Genomic DNA, 23,468 nt, shown 5'->3' with positions numbered 1-23,468 from the left:
ATAAATGCGTGTCACTCTGGATTAAGGGATCAGCTAAATAAATGATCACAGTAAATGTGATGGGGCCTTAACACAGAACGGTTGGTGTTTTATTTATAAAAGAGAAAAACAAGCAGCAGAGAGGTTTATAAGCATAACTGTCCATATTAATGCCACAAAAACATCTTAAAATATTCTGTAGTGGTATGTTTTTGTTAAACTGTTTCTGCGCGGTCCTGGGGGGGGATGTTATTTTGTGCCACTGTATACCTGTATATGGATCGTATGACAATAAAGCTCACTTGACTTGACGTGAACTTTCCCAAGAACTATCAGTGGCCCTTCAGAAGTAATGACTGCCTTGTTATTGCGGCCCCCCGGCCGCTCTTGTGATATCCACTCAGTTGTTTTGATTGTGACTGGTGGCTGGGAAGAGATTACAGGTCCCTGGGCAGCCCATTAGTGCACGAGGGTGGCTGAGCCAACGTCCACCAGCATGACCCGCCGTGTGACCCAGCCCGCCCACGACTTGGGGGCAGGGATGCTGTGGGGGGGGGCTCTGATTAAACATGACAGCAATTCAGCTTTGATATGATCCCAAGAGGGGTTACATGAGGTCGAGAGACTTACGTCTGTCAAACATCCAGTCCTACCCAGTCGTTACACAATAATCTGGATATCAGTGTATTTTTATCAATCCTGCTGTCTGTCACTGGTTATTGTACAAGTAACGGAGAATTACAGGATCTACAAACAATATTTTAATGTCTTTTACAATTAAATGAGGAACTTTTTAATCTCTTGAAACATCAACATAATCAGAAAATATTTGGTTGTTCTCTGATAAAGGTGTGAACTGTTTGTGTTCACAAAGAGCATTTCATTCTTAATCTCTGAAGTGCAGAAATATGTCCTTTAGGAAATAAAGGATCCGGCTAGGGCAGCGGAGGTGTCCCGTTCTGCCCGACTCTCTCTCTCACTCGCGCCCGGCCTCATTAGATCCTTGGGCCCAGGCACAAGAAACCCAGCCAACCACAGGAAGCCGTTTCCAATAAATCACTACGGCCTGACAACTTTTAGGGTTTGGAAAAACGCCTTTCCTCCTCGTAATATTAGAGGCGGCCCTGCCACGGAAAGCAGAAAGGTGGAAGAATATCGGACGAGCAATAGATGCAAAAATTTATGGCAAGTAGCTAAAAATTCAGTAGAGTGGGCGTGCAGATTTGTATGCTGCTCATTGTACGTCTTATTGCTGGTGTGTGGACGGCAATACTGCGTGGATCAGGTAAGCAAGGAACCAGGAGCATGATATTTCTGTGTGAAATGGACTGAGAAGCTGGTTCTTTTACTTTATCCTTACGGAGTACACGCAGTCTTTGTGTTCGTAATGATGAAGGAGGGAGCTCGTCCGTACAAGACGCAGTGATAGTGATTAGGGTTATTATGAGCTATTGGGAGTTTTAAAACCGGCCAGCAAAGAGATGTAAGCATCATGACTTCAGACCAGCGTCTGTCTGGAATGCAGGAGCTGAGTTAGTGGAACTTAAAGCTGGAAGCATTTTGTGATCTTCGCTTGTTGCTCACTGAGGAGAAAGCAGAAGTATTCGCTCTGATCAAGGACCCATGCACTTCGGCGGAGAGGAAAGTCCGCGACCTCCCTGTCTAATTCCACCCGTAAAGGAAAGAATGGTGGACCTTGGGGACTGAACTGGCTGGAGACTGGGTGTCTGGGACAAAGAGCAGAGACGTCTTCATCACCTATGCCATCATCGTCATCCTTGTTGTTATGATGAAGATCCACTTTGGCAGAGTCGCACGTAATTTATATCAAAATGGCTTCAAACGTGTGACTGATTAAATGTGAAGTTGTTCAAAAATCATGTGGCTTTTAAAAGTGAATTACTAAATAATTAACCGACTGGTATAAATCAAGGTTAAATATATATATTTTTATGACCCACTTTTAAAATACTTTTCCCTTATTATGTTAAATAAGGCCTTGAGCTGAAGTGATCTTCTATCCATGTTCTCACAAAGCATTTTCTTTGAGACAGTTGCAGATGTGCTTTCAACACAAATGATAAATAAATATATTTCTAGCAATTTACATGAGTGCCCCTTTAATTACTGTATTCATTGGTGTATTCAGAATATTCCGTGTTCATTTTCCCCGATGTATTCACAGAGATAATAGGCTAAATTAACAGAAGAAAATACAGCACTGTAATATTGGTGTTTCCTGTACACTCTTTGGATGGAACATGCAGAAAGAAGAGCGTTATTCCATTACAGGTGCACACGGGTTAAACGTGTGTTTACTTACAGCACGTGTGTGTTTGATGGCTCAGAGCCAGCACACCAATGGCTTTGCGATGTCTCTTTTAGGGGTGCAGCTTCATGAGGAATCTTAACATATTAAAAATTATGCTGGTGGTAAGACCGCCCGAGGGTGGGGGCTGACGTCAGTCAGACTCTTAACCCTGACTCTGAACCCTAACCCTGACTCCTAAGCCTAACCCTAACCCTGACTCCTAACCCTAACTCTAACTCCTAACACTAACCTGGGGCAGCGTATCCATTAGTCTGATTACAGGCCCTGATTTAAATGTTAAATATGCTCATAAGTTACACAAAACCTTAATTTTAATTAATTTAATTCAAGGTAAAGTTCAAACGTCTTGAACGTAACCGAAATACCTGTTTCTTAAATTCATATTAGACTGAACTAGTATATTTTAATGTAGTCATAATGTGTCTGACTCATCTATATGCTTTAAACTTCCTTTTTCGTTCTTTGACCTGTAGGGTGGCATGGTGGTGCAGTGATTAGCACTGTTGCCTCACACCTCTAGGACCCGGGTTTAAGTCTCTGCCTGGGTTACATGTGTGTGGAGTTTGCATGTTCTCCCCATGTCATCGTGGGGTTTCCTCCAGGTACTCCGGTTTCCCCCCACAGTCCAAAGACATGCTGAGGCTAATTGGAGTTCCCCCCCCCCCCCAATCCTGGATTGTTCCCTGCCTCGTGCCCATTGCTTCCGGAATAGGCTCCAGTCCCCCCGCGACCCAGTAGGATAAGCGGGTTGGAAAATGGATGGATGGATCTCACTGTACAGTTTCTAGGCTGGAGGTCTGGCATTAGCTCACTGACTGTAAGCAGACACACTGTTGCACTGTTAGCTTTTAATCGTCTGCAGTGTACATGTCCTCCTCATGTTGCTGTGATTTTCTCTGGGTGCTCCTGATGGAAGGGTGGGTGGATAGATGGATGGATGGACAAATATTTAACTATTTTTTTGTTATAGAAGGGATATAGTCAAAAATACTCACCCTGTTAGTCACTAGAGGACCTAAAATAATATAAAAATAAAAGCTGTTTGGAGGAATAGGTCAGCTAAGCAACAGTAACAGCAACAAAAATAATCAATCTCACAATCTGATGTAAGGTCACAGTGAATCTGGGGACAGGCCGGCGTAGAGCCGCGATGGCGATCTGTCGCAGGACAGTCCCACACGCAGACACACCCCAGGGGTCATGTTAAGGTGAGAGGGAACAGGAGCCACTGGTGCGATCTCCAGGGATGGGAGGATAAACAAACACAGAACTGTACTAGAATGCAGCAGACCCCCCCCCCCCAAGGCACGAGGCCACCGCTAGGCTGTCACTGCTCTGCTTGAATAAGTATATCAGTGTATTTCCTATCTACTTACTGTATGTGTACATCTTATATATACTACTTATATGCATTACTTATATATAATACTTAGATGCATTACTTATGCATACTACTTATATGCATTACTTATGCATACTACTTATATGCATTACTTATATATAATAATATATAATATTTGTATGCATTACTTATGCATACTACTTGTATGCATTACTTATATATAATACTTTTACGCATTACTTGTATATACTACTTGTATGCATTACTTATATATACTACGCATATGTATTACTTACATATGTTCCCAGTATGTGCTGTGCTAGCAGTAGTAATAGCATGTTTTTAATAAAGTAGCATCTAATATCGGGTAACGCTTTACATTAACTGCACCTTCATAATGCATTCATAAGCAGAGTGTAAGTACACTTTAACATCGTAACAGACCTTAACAGCTTTAATATACATTAATAACAAACAGTATAATTGTATCATCATATAATGTTTGTTTTTAATGTGTATCGCAGCTGTTAAGGTCTATTAGGATGTTAATGTATACTTACACACTGCTTGTGAATGTTCTATGAATGCATTATGAAGGTGCACTGTATGTTCTATGAATGCATTATGAAGGTGCACTGTATGTTCTATGAATGCATTATGAAGGTGCACTTAATGTACAGTGTTTCCTAATTTAGTTTCCAATACTTTCTAATTCTCAAAATATCCCATACAAAGCAGTTAGGTAAATGAGATGTTGTCAGAAAGACAACAACGTATTTCTATCCCTCCCTCCCACAGCTAACTCCTCACACACCCCTCAACCTCAATCTCTACCCCCCCCCCCCCCCCCCTTCAACAGGCTTGGCTGGTATCTCATCTCTATCATGTCGGCCATACATGGTATACTGAGAGTATTTTCAAAAGCGCCATACTCTGGAGCAGTGTTTGACTATCTCACTGTAATATTGCCAAAGCCTATTGTAAACACTGCCCCCTCCTCTCCAAAAAATCTTTAAAAGCCCAACTTTGTGTGACTTGTCACAATGTAACCAGGTTCACAACATTTGTGCATGTGCCTGTTTTTGCATGAGGCACCACTCTCTTGGGCTAAGTCACCCGATTAAATTCCCCCATGAGAAAATTCGCTCAAATTTTCCCACCATGAATTTTGCCCACCGGCTAATGCACTGCTATGATGATTTTCGCCAGGTGGCAATTGGCTGGTTATCCATATGACTTGAAGACTGTTCATAATGAATATCACTGAACAGCCAGTGGACGACTGTTTTTGTCACAGTCTGGCAAAATTTATTAGCAATCTGTAGACTTTCATCATTCAGAAAATCACAGGCCTCCCACTGACCTGCACAATGTTCCTGGGAAGTTTGAAAAAGATCCATGGAATACTTTAAGATTTTCCATGTTTACAAGATCAAGGGTTCAAAGCATAAAGCTCAAAGTGGAACATGGTTGTCCTACCTCTGTTAATTATTCAGAGGCGTGTTTTGGGTGTAACATGAAATGAACCAATCAGAATGGCTCGTCACCTCACCCTTAAAAGGGAGCGGTGCACGATCTACAACAATTGAGGTTAAGGGCTTTGCCACAACATGCCACAAAGAATGCTGCGACCTTCTGAGGGCTGTGTTGTAATGTTCCACCTGATTGATCTAAATATCTGAAATGCATTTTCAATAATCCAAATGTCCTTTCAATTACAGTACGTGTTTAATTCTGATAATGAATTTGAAAGTTTCTTTAATGATACGGTTTGTTCTTTACTTAATATATTGTTTTTCTTTTGTTGTTTTAATGAAGAGTATGATTATGTGAAAGGACCTATAAAAAACGTATATAAATAAAATAAAATAACAACATATCATTAGTGCACTTGGAGCATGTATCTGTGTTAATAATGAATGTTATGCACCCACGTTCCTATATCTGTGTTAACAATGAACATTATGCACCCACGTTCCTAAAACAAAGTCAAATGTCTTCTAAGGTCACCCTCTCCTTTGCTGCCACAAAGCAGTACTGCTTAAATTTCCTTTTGATTTCACTCAAAATTTGATGAGGTCCAGGACTTCATCTATACAATTTGTTTGCAAGGTTTGAAAACGATCCGTCAAAAACTTTTTGAGTTTTTGCACTAACAAGAACTGGACCAATCCCAAAATCATGTGTATTCCCTGTCTGTGACAGCGCTGTGCGTGTGGACTCTTATGTACATACTACATTTGTCCGTGGATGCAGATGATTATAATCGGCATACACCAGTGATATTCCACCTCACCAGCAGAGGTCAGATGTATTGCAACAAACACAAATGCCAGCTGCATAGTGAAATGGGAAAACTTTTATGGATTGTTTTAAAGTTGTTACTAGGCTTGGACAGTATTAGGTTATATGGTATACCTGTACTATGGTATTTCGAAATCTTGACTGAATCTTCACTGAATTTTATCACAAAGATTTTGAAATGCCAGAATTAAGGTGACCAGATATTCCATGTCGGGGAGGACACTTTCAGCTACTTCAGGCTTTACAAACTACTTTATAACTGTATTTGGCTCTTGTGCTTTGACTGGTTTGTTTCCTTGACTGAAAGACTCATCCAGCTGTTTCACATTAACATTAGTGACACATGTATGATCACAGGAGACTGACAAATCATCACCCAGCAAGAATTCAGTGCTTAAGTGAAATCCAGCTCCTTTTAATTCAAATGGTTGAAATGGTAGTTTAGAAACCCTGTGGTAGCTCATAGAGTCCCCCCCTGACAAGGATGTCACCCTAGTGTCACTCTACCAGAATAGCATTGCTTTTGAAAAGACCATCGAAATACCATATGCCATATGCCACATTTTAAAGTACAATTGTTTGCAAGCTAAAATACCAGCAGAAAGAGTTGATCTGTGTATCTGTCACTTTGTCACTTTACATATTACAATTGTGACTTTAAAAATACCTCAATGTTTTTTTAACAAAATATTTGCATTTTTTACACCCTATGTTTTGGTCCAAGTAATTGATTACTTGGTAACCTTATCACAATTAATCAATTACAAAAATTATTATTTTTTGCAACCCTATACATTACTGCGCAAAAGTCTTAGGCAGTCAAAGAAAATAATGTTCAAATGAGTTTCACATTGGTGTAAGACTATGATATTATAACTATCAAGGTGTGGTATCCCTGACCTTTGCTGCAACCATCCAACATACCAAGGTATTTTTTGACTCGACCACTGGCACACCTTAATACCTCATTCAGTTATTCACTTAATTAAATTAATTAATTAATTGAGCTGTTAGTGAAATCTAACAAACACACGGAATGGCTGAGGTGGCCCTGAGGGGAGGTTTGGGACCTGAAGCGGAGTTCATCTGGCCATCCAGCAAGATATCAGTGACTTTTTGGGAGCTGAAGCGGAGTTCATCTGGCCATCCAGCAAGATATCAGTGACTTTTTGGAGAACAGAGAAAACATTCTGCTAGTTTTATTGTGTTACTGTAAAGTTGCATATATTCTATTTTTTTTTCTAAGCAAATACTGACTAGACTGACAACTTTACACATTTTCTTTGGCTACCTAAGACCTTTGATCATTAGGGGTCCAAGCGATGAATGTTTGAAATTATAATTTAAACCGTTCTAACCCGGTTCTTCGTGGTATATACAGGCTTACAAGTTTAATTTAAATGGGACAGAAAATTCACCAGTATGTATAGTCACTGTTTTTGCAAAATTTACATTTCAGTTATTCATCAGCGACCCTCATACATATTTCATTATAATAGTTTGTTCATAATGTAATAATATTACATTAACACCTTTGTTTGGTTAGTATCAGAGAATAGCCTTTCTGTAATTTACACAAAGTGCTGTTTGATGATGGTATCTTATGTAATGATTATTTGATGGAAGAGTGTTGGGGGGGGGGCACTAGGACCTGGGAAGAGCCTTGTATGGAGGTGGGTGGGACGCCGAGAGACACTGACACACTGATTAATGGGCAGTCATTTGCCAATGGTCTGGCAGTCTGTGTGGGGACGGCACAGTGAGTACCATGAGTGACACGCACCTGTGATCCTGGGGCTTTCCGCGCCATTTCATCCGTCACTCATCCTCCTCTGAAGATCCTCATCCAACAAGCAGCAGCCAGGAAGGATGAGTGGAGACCTCCGCAAGAGGTAAGCGACAGATTTTAGTGCCAAGTCAGCCACTACAGCACTGCAAGTGTTCACACTCACACAATAGTGCATCCCTCCACAAAGAACTTTAATCTTTAATACAACTTTTAACATCAAACAAAATGTATCTTTGTGCTCAATTCATAATAGATGTTACTGTTTTTACAATGTAAAAATGTAATGTAAAATCTATTCAGAGCAATATGCTGTTCAAGCCTAGTTTGAAGTAAGTCTGTGAAATGTATTTAAATGCTTTAAATTTGTAAAAACTTTTCCAAGGAGAGTTAAAGCCATGCGGAGATATGCAAGCTGTCACCCCGGCCTGTCTGTCTGTAACCCTGTCTTAACACGTCCATTATAATGATCAGTACTGCATTCATGAAGTACAAGGCTCTCTTAATCTCTTGATAGTTTTATATCGATGGGCTTGGTTCTGCTCTGGTGTGATTGGTTCCTGTCCGCGTTGAGAACGTAGCCGACTCTTGTGTGCAGGGCTGACAGAGAGCGTAGGCCCGGTCTGCAGCCGTATCTCAACCAGCAGGAGAAGCAGGCAGGCATTGATAAGGAGGTGCAACGTTGCTGTGACGTCCACCTCCCATGCGGAACAGCTTGGCCCTCTATCTGTCCCCCGGATGACGCACTCGGGCCCCCCAAGCCCCGATACCGTCCGTGCGGGGTTCTGATAGCCAGCTGTTACGACATGCTCAGCCTTTGGGGACGTAATGTGCCCCACAGAGTGGTGAGCTCCCTCTCGCTCATGGGAGGAGACGCCTTCCGTGGGACCATCTAGCGGCAACCATGAAGAATTTGAAAGTTAGTGATATGTAACATTTATTAGGCACCATTTGGGGAAGTGATAGAGAGCAATTGAGGTTAAGAGCTTTGCTCAAGCGTCCAACAGTGAAATTACTCTGCTGTGAGATTTGAACAGGCAACCTTCCGATCACGAGCACTGCACCCTGACCCACTGCGCCACACAGTGCCCCCCACGTGTACTAAATCCCCTACAAGGTTCCAAAGCTGATCTACTGTTTGGGAGCCTGGCCTTCACATACCTAATATACTCATTTGCATCAAAGGCCCCGTCGCAGAGCTTCTGATCCAGTGTACCTGTGTAGACAGAGCCTCACTTGTATCAGAGCCCCCACCGCAGAGCCTTTGATCCAGCATACCTGTGTAGCAGAGCCTCGCTTGTATCAGAGCCCCCGCCACAGAGCCTTTGATCCAGTGTACCTGTGTAGCAGAGCCTCGCTTGTATCAGAGCCCCCGCCACAGAGCCTTTGATCCAGTGTACCTGTGTAGCAGAGCCTCGCTTTTATCAGAGCCCCCGCCACAGAGCCTTTGATCCAGTGTACCTGTGTAGCAGAGCCTCGCTTGTATCAGAGCCCACGCCACAGAGCCTTTGATCCAGTGTACCTGTGTAGCAGAGCTTTGCTTGTATCAGAGCCCCCGCCACAGAACCTTCGATCCAGTGTACCTGTGTAGCAGAGCCTCGCTTGTATCAGAGCCCCTGCCACAGAGCCTTTGATCCAGTGTACCTGTGTAGCAGAGCCTCTCTTGTATCAGAGCCCCCGCCACAGAGCCTTTGATCCAGTGTACCTGTTTCAGAGCCTCGCTTGTATCAGAGCCCCCACCACAGAGCCTTTGATCCAGTGTACCTGTTTCAGAGCCTCGCTTGTATCAGAGCCCCCGCCACAGAGCCTTTGATCCAGCATACCTGTGTAGCAGAGCCTCGCTTGTATCACAGCCTTTGATCCAGTGTACCTGTGCTGCAGGATGAGCTCAGAGTGGCGGCGGACGCGGTCCCGGGCAGCAGCGCGGAGCCGGAGGGAGCGAGAGGGCCAGCTATTCAGGCAGCTGGCTCTGGAACTGCCCCTGGCCCCTGGTCTAGCCACCCACCTGGACAAGGCCTCCGTCCTCAGGCTGTCACTCGCCTACCTGCGCCTGCAGGCACTCCAGGAGAACACGGGCCCCTGTTTGAGCAGCGCTGACCCCTCACTGTGCGGAATGCCCCGGGAGAGTGATGGTCCAATCTACTCACACCCATGTGGTAAGCCAGCACACTTAAGCCAATAAAATCACAGCTGAGACTCAGCCGTACTGTAGGAAGGAGGCTCGGCCTCCTGTGATCTTCTTCGGGGCTGTTAATGGCACAGCGGCACATCTCTGTCCTCAGGGCGTGACTCGGCTGTGGAATCCTGCGTCGAGAAGGTCCTGGAATCTGCTCTGGGGGGGTTTTTGCTCCTGGTGTCCCACAGCGGCCAGATCATTTACACGACTGACGGCGTCCACGCGCATACCGGCATGAACCAGGTGCCCCCGCATCGCAATCAGACTCTGCTCTCCGCGGTTCCACTTCATCTTGGCTGATGATTCAATATTATCCCTCAAAAAGAGCAAACACCACTTTAATCTGCCTACATCGAGTACAAAGCCATGGAGTTTACGGTTTATTGTCGCTCATTTCGGTCAACGGTCTTCCTTGGACAGATGGATCTCATTGGCCAGAACCTGTTTCACTTCATGCACCCATGTGACCTGAAAGAGGTGAGGGACATCCTATCCAGCAAATCAGGTAAAATAGAATGACGAGTCGCTCAACATGCTCTGTTACTATGGAAACCTTAGTGCCCTGAAAATGCTTTTAATAATCTTATTATTGTTGTTGTTATAGATCACTTAGTGTAAGTTGGAGTTTTGATTAAGTGATGTCCCATTCCATCCATTTTCCAATGTCCAGCAGCAAAATGTAAGATATTATATAAATTTCTGTTCTAATGATCTTCTAGGCACAGAGGATCAAAAGCAGTGTGACCTTCATCTGCGTATAAGATGCACGTTGAGTTCCCACGGACGACCGGCTAGCTTGAAGTCCTCATCCTGGAAGGTCAGTGCCCGGACCTTTGCGGTCATGTTTACAGAACACGTGAACATGAAGGGTCGTAGATAATAGCTCATTTTGGAATACCGGCCAGGGACCGCAGACTGGCGTTTGCGAAGCCCTAATTTACGCCACCACCCCCCCCTCCCGGTCCTGGAAGCAGGTCCTGCACTGCACGGGGATCCGGAAACACGCAGCAGGCTCGGGGGGGCTGGTGCTGCTGTGCGAGTCGGTGCCGGAGCCGCCGCTCAGCGTGCGGGACGCGAACCCAGAGGGGGCCGCCTTCCTGAGCAAACACACGCCGGACATGTGCTTCTCCTACTGCCAGCCCAGGTACGGAGAGCCGGAAGGTTCCCGCGGCACCTCAGCCCGCGTGGTGTGACACAGATACCGCCAGGCACTTAGAAACAGGCCGCATGCGAGACCCCCCCAGTGTCGGCGCCAGAACAAAGCTGACGGCCAGGCAGGGGGGGGGGGCAGGGGTAGCGGGGTTACCGACCATTGTCGACCAGGGGGAGGGCGGGGGCATAGTGATGGTAAAAGTTATCAGCTAGGGGGAGAGGGGGGTGGCAACCGTATCTACATCCCTGGAGGACACGGGCTAATAGAGTAATCTCATCTTTGGGTGATAATTTTGTGTGCGGGGTGGGGGTGGAGGGGTGGATACAGGCAGTCATTTGGGCAACAACACTGTACTGCACACAATGGCAGTTTGTTGACTGAAAGGAAATTTGCAATAACTTCATAAATATTAAATATCTTTGGGTCTAACTGATAACTAATATTCCAGTGTGTGCAGATGGATGAAATGCAGTGGTACTCCGTGGAAAGAAAATGACGTTAACTGGGAATATCACCGGTACTTCCAGTAATTACTTGGGCGCTCTCGGTGGATGACAACCTGCACGTAGACCGCTTGGGTGTAGACCGCTTGGGTGGCCTGACGTCCAGCTTCTTACAGTTGGGGAACACAGCTTATCATTAACCCTGCGTCCAAGAACCGGCTACTTTTCTCGTGATAAGAGCAACGCTTAGAAAAAACCAAAACTGCAATAAAAGGGGATGGTTTCGGCAGTTTTATATTAATATAAAATGCATTTTAGACTTTATTCATATATAACAGTATCACGACATGACTTCAGTCTGTCATCAGAAAACTCTGAACATGCGTTTTGGAAATAGAGGAAATTAAATAGGCCTATAATGAGATACAACCTCCAGTAAGTGGCTTTATGAATCTGCTGTTGACTTTATAGTACGTCTTTGCCTGGTATTGTTTAAAAGCTGCTATTTTAACCTATCCACAAATCCACTGCACATAGGCCTAAATGCACCTGAACCATGCGCGCTTCCGTACTTCGGGCTGCGCTACCGCATCGGCTGGATCCGCGTCTACTGAGTCTTCTGCGACGTCCGCTTTCTTCCCTGGATCCTGGTCCCTAATGGGCAGCTCCAGTGCTGTGGAAATGACAGTTTAATTAATCTAACTTGGGGAGTCCCAACCCCTGTCCAGTACCCGTATGTTACGGGATGGCCCGTAAATAAAACGAAAAATAAAACGGCGTGTCTGGCATTGATTTGCGAAAATATGGGATTTGTCCTGTATTTCTGTTTATATTCTGCACATACCCCCACCCAGCCGGCACCCCACACACGGCACCCGCTCCGAGACGTATTTATAGGCGGATATCAAAAGGCAGGGAATCCCTGCTGTAACACTCTGTGCCAGAAGTGCCTGTTCAGCGGTCGGGTTTTGCACCGCAGCCGGGACCTCGGTATGGTGGCTATAATGCCATTTAACCTGCACGCCCTCCCCGCAGGGGGATGCTGTTCTGATTGTCGAAGGATTGCAGATTGTACAGTATTGCTTTTCTGACCAATGAGATCTCGATATATATTTGGGGAAAGAATGATATTTTCATACCACGTGTGTTCGTACTTGAGTGTTGAGATGTGTTGTGCAAAAATATATTAATTGTTCTTCATGGTGAACCACAGCCTGAACTCTTTACGTTACTGAGTGCGAGTAGTTGTATTAACTGTACTACTAAGAGGCCCACGGGTGTTTAATCCACTCATCCGTCTGCCGCATGTTTGCGCGGAGGATCTTCAAACCCCGATTGCGCAGTTCACAAACCGATATGGCCCGCAAACTAATTTCCAAAAAAATATTTCTTTTGTTTTTTAAGTTAATAAAAATAGAAAAAATGTTCCCGGTTAAAGCAAAGGCATTTCATTGTCCGTTAATCATTTCAGTGTATGACCTGCATGTTACTGTCTTTCAGAGTGTCGGAATTAATAGGCTATACGGAGAGCGAGCTTGTTGGACAGTCTGTGTACCAGTATTACCATGCTCTCGACTGCAAGAACATGCTGAGGACACATCTCAGCTGTAAGTCATCATCTCCTTCGCATTTCTAAGGAATCAAATCCTTGTAATTACTAAATCCCAAATTATTAAAACCGTAAAACAGTAATTCTGCGCCATTAGTACTCTCAGAACTACCTCACATACCAATAATGATTGGTAGGCGACTGACCATCGTTTTTGTTTTTCTTTTATTAACGTTTTCTCTCAGAATGAAATGTGGGATTCTGCGATTTCATGTAGATTCCCTGTCAAAATACCATGTAAATGATAATCTATTTCAGGGACACCTGCTCTGTATAGCATAAGTGATGTTTGCGTTTGAGTAACCCGTGTGTAAAGTTCAGCTTGAGGCCACGCCAGTGCTGTTACTGAGGTCGCTGTATAGCTCAGTGAGGGGCGAGAGGGGGAGGGGGGGGATGCTCCTCAGAGGTACCTTTCAGTGGCTGACATGAGCTCTGCTTCCTGGGGCAGTGTTATCAAAGGGCAGGGTCTCCACGGGACTGTACCGGATGCTGGTGAAGCGTGGAGGCTTTGTGTGGATGGAGACCAGCGCCACCGTGGTGTATGACAGCCACACTGGGCACCCTCAAGGCGTCATCTGCGTCAACTACATCCTAAGGTCAGAGTCATGTTCATTTCAGCGAGTCTTAGCTCGGGTCCTTAGGTGTGCGTGTCCTGCTAAGTCAGCCGGAGCTTGAGCAACACTGAATATCATGCCTAAATGGCTAACACACACACACCGTAGGTGTGCCTGTACGTGTAGACGGTGAGTGTGCCCCGTGATGGATTGACGCGCCATTCTGGGTTGTTCCCTGCCTTGTGTCCTTTGCTTCTGGGATAAGCTCCGGACCACCTGACCGTGTTTAGAATGAGTAGTATAGAAGATGAATGAATGAACTCTTAAGTACAAGAGAGATCTTCTCTGTTGTGGCCTGAATTAGGCTTCCTGTTTCTTTCCTAACCTCAGTGATGTGGAACAGCCAGATGTGGTGTTATCTCTGAAGCAGAAGGAGTTTAGGATGCCCGGTTCCACATCTCCCATCACTGCCCCAAGCCTTGTTCACCTGGCTGCTGGTTCTGGCAGCTGTTCTGGGTTCACGGTGAAGAAGACCATACCCCCTCCCCTCCATGTGAGGAATTCTGTCGGTTTTCTGCTCATTGTTCAGCTTCGAAGGTCTCTGAGGATTCTGAAGGTGTCCTCCTCGCTGCCCTTCTAGGAGGTGAGGGAAAGGGTGGAGGTGCGGCAGGGTTATCCCTTCACAGAAACGCTGTTGGAGTGGGACGCCACCGAAACCACGCAGAAGGCCACCCAGGTACGCATATGAACCTAAGCAGCAGACCTTCAGCATTCAACCTATGAATCTGGAATCAAGGTGATGACGCCTCATGTCCTCCATCAGGATCTATTTGAGGAGGACCTGGACACTCTGGCCCCATACATTCCCATGGACGGAGAAGACTTCCCTCTCTCTCCCATCTCAGACATGGTGGAGGACCTGACTGAGACCAGGCCCCAGGAGTCCCTTTTCATCTTCCCGTACCAGGAGACAGAGAGTTGGGGCTGGCCTGGCAGCCCCTCCCCAAGCCCTGCCCCCCCCCTCCACAGGCCCCTGACACCGTATGCACCTCCGCAGAGACGGCCAGCCGTTATTTCTCATTACAGTTCCCTACAGACTCACATGCTCAAAGGTTCCCCCTATTGGTAAGAAGCCTGAACAACATATACAATGTCACACTTTGTAATTAAACGTTTTTTGCCGCCCGGAATTCACAGGCTGCAAAATTTTCATTTGTATATTTTTTTTTTTAACAGAAAATAATCTACTCATATAGACAAAGCATATACAAAATATCAGATGACTAACAATGCAGGTGGGATGTTATCTTTAAGTGAAGACTGTGTGTTTCAGGGATGGTGTGAGATCAGCATACGGTAATGACGTTGTATCCACAGCCAACCATGAGAAACAGGAAGTTTATACTCGCAAAAGACATTGGACTGAGGGACATTTCCTGTCCAGCAGAGATCAGCAGGTATGCAAAGGAGGCCCCCTTTACGTGACTCAATGACACAAAGACACAGTTGATTGTATCGATCTATATTCATACAGACTCAGTATAATTACCTAGACAGAGACGTGAAGTTATAAAAAGACTTTGCTATGTGAATCTGTACTATCCACAGTCTTGCCGTAGCTCTTGCACTGGTGGGCAACCGGCTGCATGTCAGTGGAAGAAAGTCAGACCAAATCACAGTAACTACATGCCAGTCGAGAAGTGTGACCCCTTGTGGTGGAGTCCAGGTATGGCTGCATTAATGTTCACCATTGTTAATGCTTTTGTTAATTAATTCTACAATGAGCAGCCTATGTGTAAAATGTATGCAGAACATTTGACTGCTAAGATTTGACACTATGCATCTTGCCCTCTTCCGCGCTCCCAGGTGCAGTGATCAATGGCTGTTATCAAATTCCGTTGGGGTTTGTGCCCTGGGCTCCCCAATACAGAAACGCCCCCAGCACCCCCCCAGCCCAGGCTGTCTCACGCACCAGCAGTGAACCCCGAGCCACAGACCAGCTCCGAGCAGGTGGGCGCTCTCCTCTGCCTTCGTTTGTCTGTCACCGTGGCGTCTGCATCCCTGCTTGATTTCTCCTGTCCCTGTGCAGAGTCAGCGGCAGCAGTTCTGCCTGTGCTGAGCCGTCTGGAGTGTGAAGTGAACGCCCCCCTGGGCCCAACGTCCTGCCTGCTGCACGGCGCCGAAATCCTCTCTGTCCTCGATCAGGCTGCCTTCAGACTCTGCCCCTAGGGTGGCTGATAAACACCACAACTGCTAGCCCGAAAGCTGCAAACACAGCCCGAAAGCCTGTGCAAACACAGCCCGAAATCGCAAACACAGCCGAAAGCCTGTGCAAACACAGCCCGAAATCGCAAACACAGCCGAAAGCCTGTGCAAACACAGCCCGAAAGCCTGTGTAAACACAGCCCGAAATCGCAAACACAGCCGAAAGCCTGTGCAAACACAGCCCGAAAGCCTGTGCAAACACAGCCCGAAAGCCGCAAACACAGCCCGTTGAGCTTGCTGTTCAGCCTTGAGATCTTAGCCTCACGTGCAGAATAGAACTTCTGCTTTACCAAGAACCTGAGTTTCATTCAGATCTTGTACCGGCTAAAACTCCCAAAGATCCCCAAAAAGCAAAAGCAGGGACAAACCAGTAAAGACGGCAGGCGTTTCCCAGCTGTGTATTATCTTCCGTATCGACAGTCCCCCCTCGTCACTAATTCCATGGAGACTTTTCTTAAACCCGTGATGTCACTTATCAAGCACAGCTAAACTGCAAACACATGCATTTAAACATCATACAGCTATTAGATATATCTTGATGCGTCTGAAAAGGCTGGAACGCTGTCATGTAGATGTAGATAATGTTGGCTTAGTTCATGCATGGTTCGTTTTCTTACCGCCATAAGATCCTTCCTGATGGTCCATCTACACGTGCATGTAGGGCGTCTGAGGAGGTTCACCGCCAAAAACAAACTATTCATTTCACGTTAGATATCACTAGATCCATCTTTCCTATACAGAAAGTATATTCTTCAGCTACTGCAAGCTGCCCGGGTTATAAAATTTGACAATTCAGTATATGAAATTACTGATGCAAGTTTGAATGTCATTTAAATATCTTATAATATAAGATAAATGTTAAAATTATTTTTAATGAAAGTAAATGCAATATTTGTAGATAAACTGTATCTTAATATATATTTTCCAAATGTTTTATTTTCTGTTTTCCATTGTATGAGAAAATTCTTTATTAAACTCTGTATATATACATTTCATTGTGATTTCCCCATTTTTGTCCTATGGGAACTGTATGGATGGAGGGCTCCCCCTGCAGGATGTCCAGGGACACGCAGGGGTGGTAAACACAAGCGGACACTTTCTCCTATTTTGCTCCTTAGACACCGAGAATCGCCACATGGATTACACAACTCGAACGGCTTAAATTAGCCTATTAATGACGTTGAGCTCAAATGAACCGGCCCCGGCGTGTCAGTAATTATTATCATTACTGGTCAGGTGTAGACAGAGGGGGTTAGGGATCGACGTCAGCTTCACGAATAAACGGTAGTTCCACTTTTAAACGCCAACTTGGAGGATTGCACGTTAAAAAACACTTTATTATCTCAACAGCCTGAAGGTTGTAAGAGATTAATAATTGTACGTGTGTGTGTTTGTATGTGTGTTGGGGGGGGGTGGGGGGGAAGTAGGCTACGTATTACATTGTGGGGACATTTGCTCCCCATAATGTAGCAAAAACCTGTTAACACTGTAGAGACCATTTTTTCGGTCCCCACAAGGGGAAACTCAATTATATATATATATTATATGCCGGTCCCCATCGTTGTCTACACCCTCCCAGTACAGTAGGTGGAGCCATTGCCTTGTGTCATTACTGAAACTCACTCATTCACCCTGAGCGCATGGCTGCAGTCCCTCCGGCCTTAACAAGGCGATCAGGGACGGGCACTGGCTCTAAACACACAATCGGATTATATATATCGACTGAAGTAGTTTTTAAACCGAACAGCTGTGAACGTTTTATCCACAGTAATTCGGTTAGTAAAACTGAGGCGTCATATAGATTATTAGCGCGTATCTGTCTACATTAACAGCATTTGAACTATTGTAATTATGTCAGATTTTATGCCAATTTCATCTATTCACTGTGTGTCACGAGCTAGCTAGTTTTTGATTATTAAATGTTTTCGGTGTATGTCATTTTAATGCTTCCTTGGTCTACAACACACAACTGAAATTTCGGCCACTTTGTTAATGTGAAATGCAGCCCATATTCCCGACATGCCGACCTGTCACAGTATGCTTCCAAAACAGGGGATTCACACCTCCAGGGCTGCAGGTTTGAATCCCGTTCGTGTGTGTGTGTATATACGTGTGTTTTCCTGCCTTGTTCCCCGTGATGATCGGGACGGGCTATGGGGTCCAGTGACCCAGGACTGGATACATGTTTAGAAGACGGATGATGGATATTTCAAAATATATTTTATTAGCAACAGAATATCTTAAAGCAGTAAATATATTTTTATACCTCACCTGAAAAAAAAAACTTCATGGAAGATGTTATATCATTTTTGCTTTGGTTTTTTTCTTAGTACACCCCCCAGGAGTGTATCTGAATGATGCTGCAGAGTCACATTTGGACGAAAAATCACCACTTCAGAGGACAGCATCACCTGAGGCTTTTCCTGGACGCGGATGATCAAGCAGAGACCCACAGTCAAACACTGAGTGACATCACAAGGTCATGTGACCACAGAGCTAACGTGATACACCCTGATTCGTGGATATAATCAGAGGTGGAAAGGTCAGGTTCAGAAAGTAAAATCCAGACCAAGGGTTAGGGTTAGGGTTAGGGTTAGGGTTATTGTTTCAACCAACAGGTTGAGTTCTCTGTAATATAATCGCACATATGTTTAAAAATGCTAATTCTGCTTTGGATGGATAGTTGGATAGTCTGGTTTTGTCAGAAGGGCAACACTGACCTCTCCTGGTTTCGGGTAAAATAACTGTGGCCAGAGGTGAATATGCTCATGATTTGGGCAAATGATTTGGCATTCAGAAGACATGCCAACCTTGCTGGCCTGAGATGTTCTCTGTCACAGAAACAAATCGTGTTCGCTCATGTGTCTGTGTGCATGCATACATGTGCACGCACTTCTTGGAGATCCGGCCGGTGCGTTTCCGTCGTATTGTCCATCAGAGCGGCACAGCTTGTGCTGGGTATGAGGTCTTTGCTCATTGCAGAAGCAGCAGGACTAGTGACTGGAGATTCGGGCACTTTAGACAGATACGGGCCCTGCAGGTGGGAGCGAGTCAGGGTTTGTCTGACCCCCCCCCGACCCCCCAGGGTCGCGACATGGCCCTAGCTAGTGGGTCATGCCGGCAGGCAGGGTGTCGGACGACCTGCGACGTCTCCCCTCTCCGGCACGTCATTCCGTAACTCTGTCGCCTCTCAGGCCTCAAATTCGCTGTCGCTGCTGACGGAGATGTCAGGGGTGGCGGTGCGAACCCTGCGGGCCTCCGTGCCCGCGCTGCAGTCACTGCCCTTTGGGGTACCCGGGTATCGGGGCAAAGATGGCTGCGGGGCGGGATGGTATTCTGGGGGCGAGCAGCCTAGGGAATTCCCTCTGGAGATGAGGTCTGCGTCACGCTGCAGCCTGGACAGCAGAGAAAAGGTGATTCTGTCAGTGGTTTCAATGCCTCCTTGAGGACTTCATTGGACAGGAAAGTCCCTCCCTGCAAGGTGGCTGATATTACTCTGTAGTATAGAGCAGTACAGGCCAACCTGACCCCCCAGAACCCCAGATGGATGACATTTTTGCTCCCTCCCAGCTCCCAAAAGAGCAAAACCATGGACTGTCTGTAATTCAAGTTACTTAACTAAATACGTCAATTAATTTAGCTGGTGGTGAAACTTAAGAAACACAGGGATGCCCCTGAGGAGAAGCTTGGGGGTTTTGAAGATCAGGAGAAATTCTTTCATTGTTGTTATTTATTTACAAGTATCACAACATTAAAGTGGGTACATTAAAGTGGGTTTTATTCTGAGCTGACACACACTTGCTTCCCACCCGCCTGCACGGTCGTGTGCCCCCAGAGTGCCCTCCCGCACGGCCGTGTGCCCCCAGAGTACCCGCCCGCACGGCTGTGTGCCCCCAGAGTACCCTCCCGCACGGTCGTGTGCCCCCAGAGTACCCGCCCGCACAGCCGTGTGCCCCCAGAGTACCCTCCCGCACGGCCGTGTGCCCCCAGAGTACCCTCCCGCACGGCCGTGTGCCCCCAGAGTACCCGCCCGCACGGCCGTGTGCCCCCAGAGTACCCTCCCGCACGGCAGTGTGCCCCCAGAGTACCCTCCCGCATGGTTGTGTGCCCCCAGAGTACCCTCCCGCACGGCAGTGTGCCCCCAGAGTACCCTCCCGCATGGTCGTGTGCCCCCAGAGTACCCTCATGCACCTGTTCTTGGCAGAAGCTGCACGATCCCGCTGACGCCGGTTCTTGAACCAGTTGCCCACCTGGGTTGGCGTGAGGCCAGTTGCCTGGGCCAGGTGCCGCTTGCGAGAGGGGTTGGGGTATGGGTCCTGCAGGTACCACTCGCGGAGCAGGTTGCGAGTCCGCTCCTGCCTCACACACACACAGACACACACACACACACACACAGACACATGCTCACCGTCAATATGCTGAACAAACAACAGAGGCACCACAGTGCATCGGAACAGTTTGTCAGCACAGTTTTTTTTTACTTGGCGTCCATCCTGTGGTTATCTAGGTTTACGTTATTCCTGCTACACATCGAAGTGGGAAGATCTTTAACTCTCTTTCATCCATGGCTTCAGCTCCTAGACTGTCATTTTATATTACCACATTAACCTTATATTGTATAATCATCATCATCATTGTTACATTGTCCGAAAAAGAGCATCAGCATGTTTTTGTGTCATTTCGGGTCACTGTGACAGATGAGCAGGCAAAGGTTCAAATGAAGAATGACATAGAGAATCCTGAGCGGGTCTCATCACTCAGTAGTTTATGAATGACTTTACAAAGTACCTTAGTTATAAAGGGTTTTAAGAAACACTCATTAACAAATGGTCTTAAGTACAAGTTATTACATAATGCGGCGTTATTACATAATACTCATTCTGCTCGTCAGTTTCATGCTGATAAACTGCTGCACCTAAACGGCGTTAGCAAGCAGCTTGTGACTGGGCAGGATAAAATGACCGTAGGACACATAGGGGGGGGGGGGGAGGAGCAGCATTTGGGGACAGTAGTGGAGACGGGATTTTAAAAAGCAGAAGAGAGGAAAAAGGCGGACAAGGGAAAATAGAGTGTGGCTCACAGAGTGCTTGTGAGCACTCATCCCGTCAAGGGTGAGACGTCCTCTCAGGGGGGGTGAGGCACTAGGCAGGGGCACCCAGTGAACACGGTGATTTTTCTCGTTCCACTTTTGATGCAATACGTTCTTCCAGAGAAACGGCACGCAGTCTTCCTTGCTGTCTTAAGGTCTGATCTCAGGTCACAAGGCGTGTTGTTTTAAGCTACGTGAAACGTGAGCTTCCTTCTCATTAAGCTGTAATCATCATCTGGTGTAATTCAAAGCTTAGCTGGTCTTGTTTTGTATTCATCAGTAAATTCAGTGCCTTTCAATTCTTCAGTTCAATTTCTTTATGGGACATCTAAATTTGTTTGTTTGCGCTTATAGAAACTTTTAGAGTCTGGAACGTTGTACAGATATTGAGTAAATATTTGACTGGGGCCTTCAGATTGTAATCAACATCACACTTTTCTTCTTCCTGGGGCTGCAGATATTCTAGAAAGTACCAAAGGAATTCCTTAATGGCTTCCGCAGAGAGACTTGGGGGGTGAGAGAGATGGGACAGGGCCCCGGTGCTGGGGACCGGGTTAGAAACGCCACAGGTGGTCGACGACAAAAGAGGCTTAACTTGACTGTAATAGCATAGAGATGCAGGTTTTTTTCACGCTAAGTGCTGTTTATCTCTGGTGTCGCTTGTAGACAGAACACGCTTTGGTCGGCGTCACTGTAACCATGGTAACAGGCTGCCCAATCAACAATCACATTTCGTAACAGAGCTCTGAATTATACTGTGTACTTAAACAGGGGTTTTCCTGTATTTTGGGGCACTGCTATACTGAGTACCGGCTGGCGCAGGTCACAACACAACGCAACCTGTCACAGCTGTGAAAGCAAGTGTTAGGTTTTATTTGCAAATTTGGAAACAGTACAAAATCTGCTTGTCATGACCTTTATATTTTTCTGTCAATGATTTTAAACGTTACTGTTAGGACATTTAACGGACAGACCACACTCTTAATAATGCTTTGCATCAGTTAATCCCTGGATTCACAGGCAAGTGAATTCAAGAGATTTGTAAAAACATATATTATTTTTAACACTTTTCCAGTAAAAGTGAGATTAGCAAGTTATTTGGGATCTGTTAGCCTAAGTTAGATCATTCCCGCAAATTATAGGCCTACATTAAAAGAGGAATCGACTAAAACAATCAATTTGGCTTAATTTGCCATTTAACGTGATATGGTTACTAGTACTGATTTATTAATGTTAAACTGTGAAATAGACAAACCAATTATAAGTACCTTTTGCAGGAAATTATTAATGGCACTTTAAATATCTAGTGTTTTATGCTATTAACACTAATAATAAAATTGCGGTGGCCTATTTTATAGTTTGTCAGTTTCAATATTTCAGTTTAAATATTTTTACGTGAAAGTGTATAAATGTAAATGACGTGATTTTATAATGTGCGTTTGCATTTTCACATAATTGAAATCTAATGAATTTACCTTAAAGCAGTGCGTCTTCTGCTCGCCGTCCCAAATGGTGCGAGGAAGCGGGAACTTCTTCCGTATGCGGTACTTCTCCACGGCTCCGAGTGGCCGCCCCCTCAGGCGCTCCGCCTCCCGGTAGTGAGCGCCCAGCCACAGCGCCTGCAGCCTGGCGTGGGACTCCCGGGTGAAGCGGTGGCTCTGCAGGATGCGGTAAAGTGCCTCGAAGTCGCCGCCGTGGAAGGCGACGAGTGCGCGGGCGCGCATCACCGACTCGTGGCAGCTGAGCGCGTCCCCGGGCGCGCCCGGGAGCGCGGCCGGCAGGGACCACAGGAAGCGGCCCAGGCGCTCGATCTCGCCGCTCTCCTCCAGGGTCTCGCACACGCGGGCCACTTGCGCCGGTGAGAAGATAGGTAACGGGAACATGACCGATTTAAATGCTGCCCTCACTACCTACTGGTTGATGACATTAATTATCAAAGCATAATCGTTATTTTCAATTGATTCCGGTTCCTGTGCTTAATTATATGTAACAATGTTACTCTATCTAAGTAGACCTACGTCAAAAAAAGATAGAAATAGAAGTTTTAGTCAAGAAAAATCAAACTAAAATGTGAAATAAAAGTTAAAGTCAATACAAAATAATTATAAATTTCTTTTAAAATACTGTTTTAGACCAAGAAAGGTTGAGAGATGGAAAAGCGAGTTAAGCTGCAGACTGTAAAGAGGAAGCAGCGCGAGGGAATCCGTATTTATAGCAAGGTGCAATCAGCATCTTCGAAGTACTTTGGGGAGGATTAAGTGGGGTGGGGGGGGGGGGGCAGCGGCCGGAGAGGTGGACACTAGCAGCTTAACTAAGAAAAAAGCGAGTTTCTCGGAATGATATACTGAGTCTGATTGTCTTTCTGTCCCAGTACATAACATGTCAGTAAAGTCACGCTTATGTGACTTTGGCTGGAAAGCTGTTGGGCTTATTCGC

At 45.7% G+C, this 23,468-nt stretch overlaps 2 protein-coding genes and 1 long non-coding RNA gene across 6 annotated transcripts; 2 read left to right on the top strand and 1 right to left on the bottom strand.

Moving 5' to 3' along the window:
- Positions 1–868: 868 nt before the first annotated feature.
- LOC140582354 (uncharacterized) lies at positions 869–2,086 on the top strand. Its single transcript, XR_011985292.1, has 2 exons — positions 869–1,264; positions 1,505–2,086. It is a non-coding gene; the product is annotated as an uncharacterized lncRNA (long non-coding RNA).
- A 5,594-nt stretch (positions 2,087–7,680) lies between these two features.
- On the top strand, positions 7,681–16,938 carry hif1al2 (hypoxia inducible factor 1 subunit alpha, like 2). Of its 4 annotated transcripts, XR_011985188.1 has the most exons (16): positions 7,681–7,849; positions 9,625–9,899; positions 10,026–10,162; positions 10,340–10,424; positions 10,639–10,736; positions 10,825–11,063; positions 13,016–13,122; positions 13,573–13,720; positions 14,069–14,231; positions 14,319–14,414; positions 14,502–14,803; positions 15,012–15,135; positions 15,287–15,404; positions 15,545–15,688; positions 15,768–15,966; positions 16,156–16,938. XR_011985188.1 is itself a non-coding variant. In XM_072706533.1 (15 exons), the coding sequence occupies exons 1-15, from the start codon at positions 7,827–7,829 to the stop codon at positions 15,905–15,907; spliced, it is 2,130 nt and encodes a 709-aa protein (XP_072562634.1). In that variant the 5' UTR covers positions 7,681–7,826; the 3' UTR covers positions 15,908–16,938. The 4 variants fall into 4 exon arrangements, 3 of the variants coding, with proteins under 3 accessions (XP_072562634.1, XP_072562633.1, XP_072562632.1); XM_072706533.1 differs by having other exon boundaries at positions 10,894–11,063; positions 15,768–16,938; XM_072706532.1 differs by having other exon boundaries at positions 10,891–11,063; positions 15,768–16,938.
- Positions 16,939–18,215: 1,277 nt separating this feature from the next.
- six7 (SIX homeobox 7) lies at positions 18,216–22,915 on the bottom strand. The gene is made up of 3 exons (XM_023843451.2): positions 22,508–22,915; positions 20,135–20,298; positions 18,216–19,338 (listed from the first exon to the last, which is right to left on the bottom strand). Exons 1-3 carry the CDS (start codon positions 22,913–22,915, stop codon positions 19,134–19,136), a joined length of 777 nt encoding a protein of 258 aa, XP_023699219.1. The 3' UTR covers positions 18,216–19,133.
- Between the last annotated feature and the right edge of the window lie 553 nt (positions 22,916–23,468).

Source organism: Paramormyrops kingsleyae, chromosome 24 (genome assembly GCF_048594095.1).
Source record: "Paramormyrops kingsleyae isolate MSU_618 chromosome 24, PKINGS_0.4, whole genome shotgun sequence".
Lineage (NCBI taxonomy): Eukaryota > Metazoa > Chordata > Actinopteri > Osteoglossiformes > Mormyridae > Paramormyrops > Paramormyrops kingsleyae.
Note: the sequence above shows the minus strand (reverse complement) of the source record. Positions and strands in the feature narration are given on the sequence as shown.

Excerpts from the sequence above, each read along its gene's own strand:
- hif1al2 (XM_072706531.1), top strand. The coding sequence starts at position 7,827 with ATGAGTGGAGACCTCCGCAAGAG. Across the intron at positions 13,123-13,572 it reads GCTGAGGACACATCTCAGCT|TGTTATCAAAGGGCAGGGTC; the intron begins GTAAGTCATCAT and ends TTCCTGGGGCAG. Across the intron at positions 14,804-15,011 it reads CTCAAAGGTTCCCCCTATTG|GGATGGTGTGAGATCAGCAT; the intron begins GTAAGAAGCCTG and ends TGTGTGTTTCAG.
- six7 (XM_023843451.2), bottom strand. The coding sequence starts at position 22,915 with ATGTTCCCGTTACCTATCTTCTCACCGGCGCAAGTGGCCCGCGTGTGC. Across the intron at positions 20,299-22,507 it reads AGAAGACGCACTGCTTTAAG|GAGCGGACTCGCAACCTGCT; the intron begins GTAAATTCATTA and ends TGTGTGAGGCAG. Across the intron at positions 19,339-20,134 it reads GCAGCTTCTGCCAAGAACAG|GCTGCAGCGTGACGCAGACC; the intron begins GTGCATGAGGGT and ends TCTGCTGTCCAG.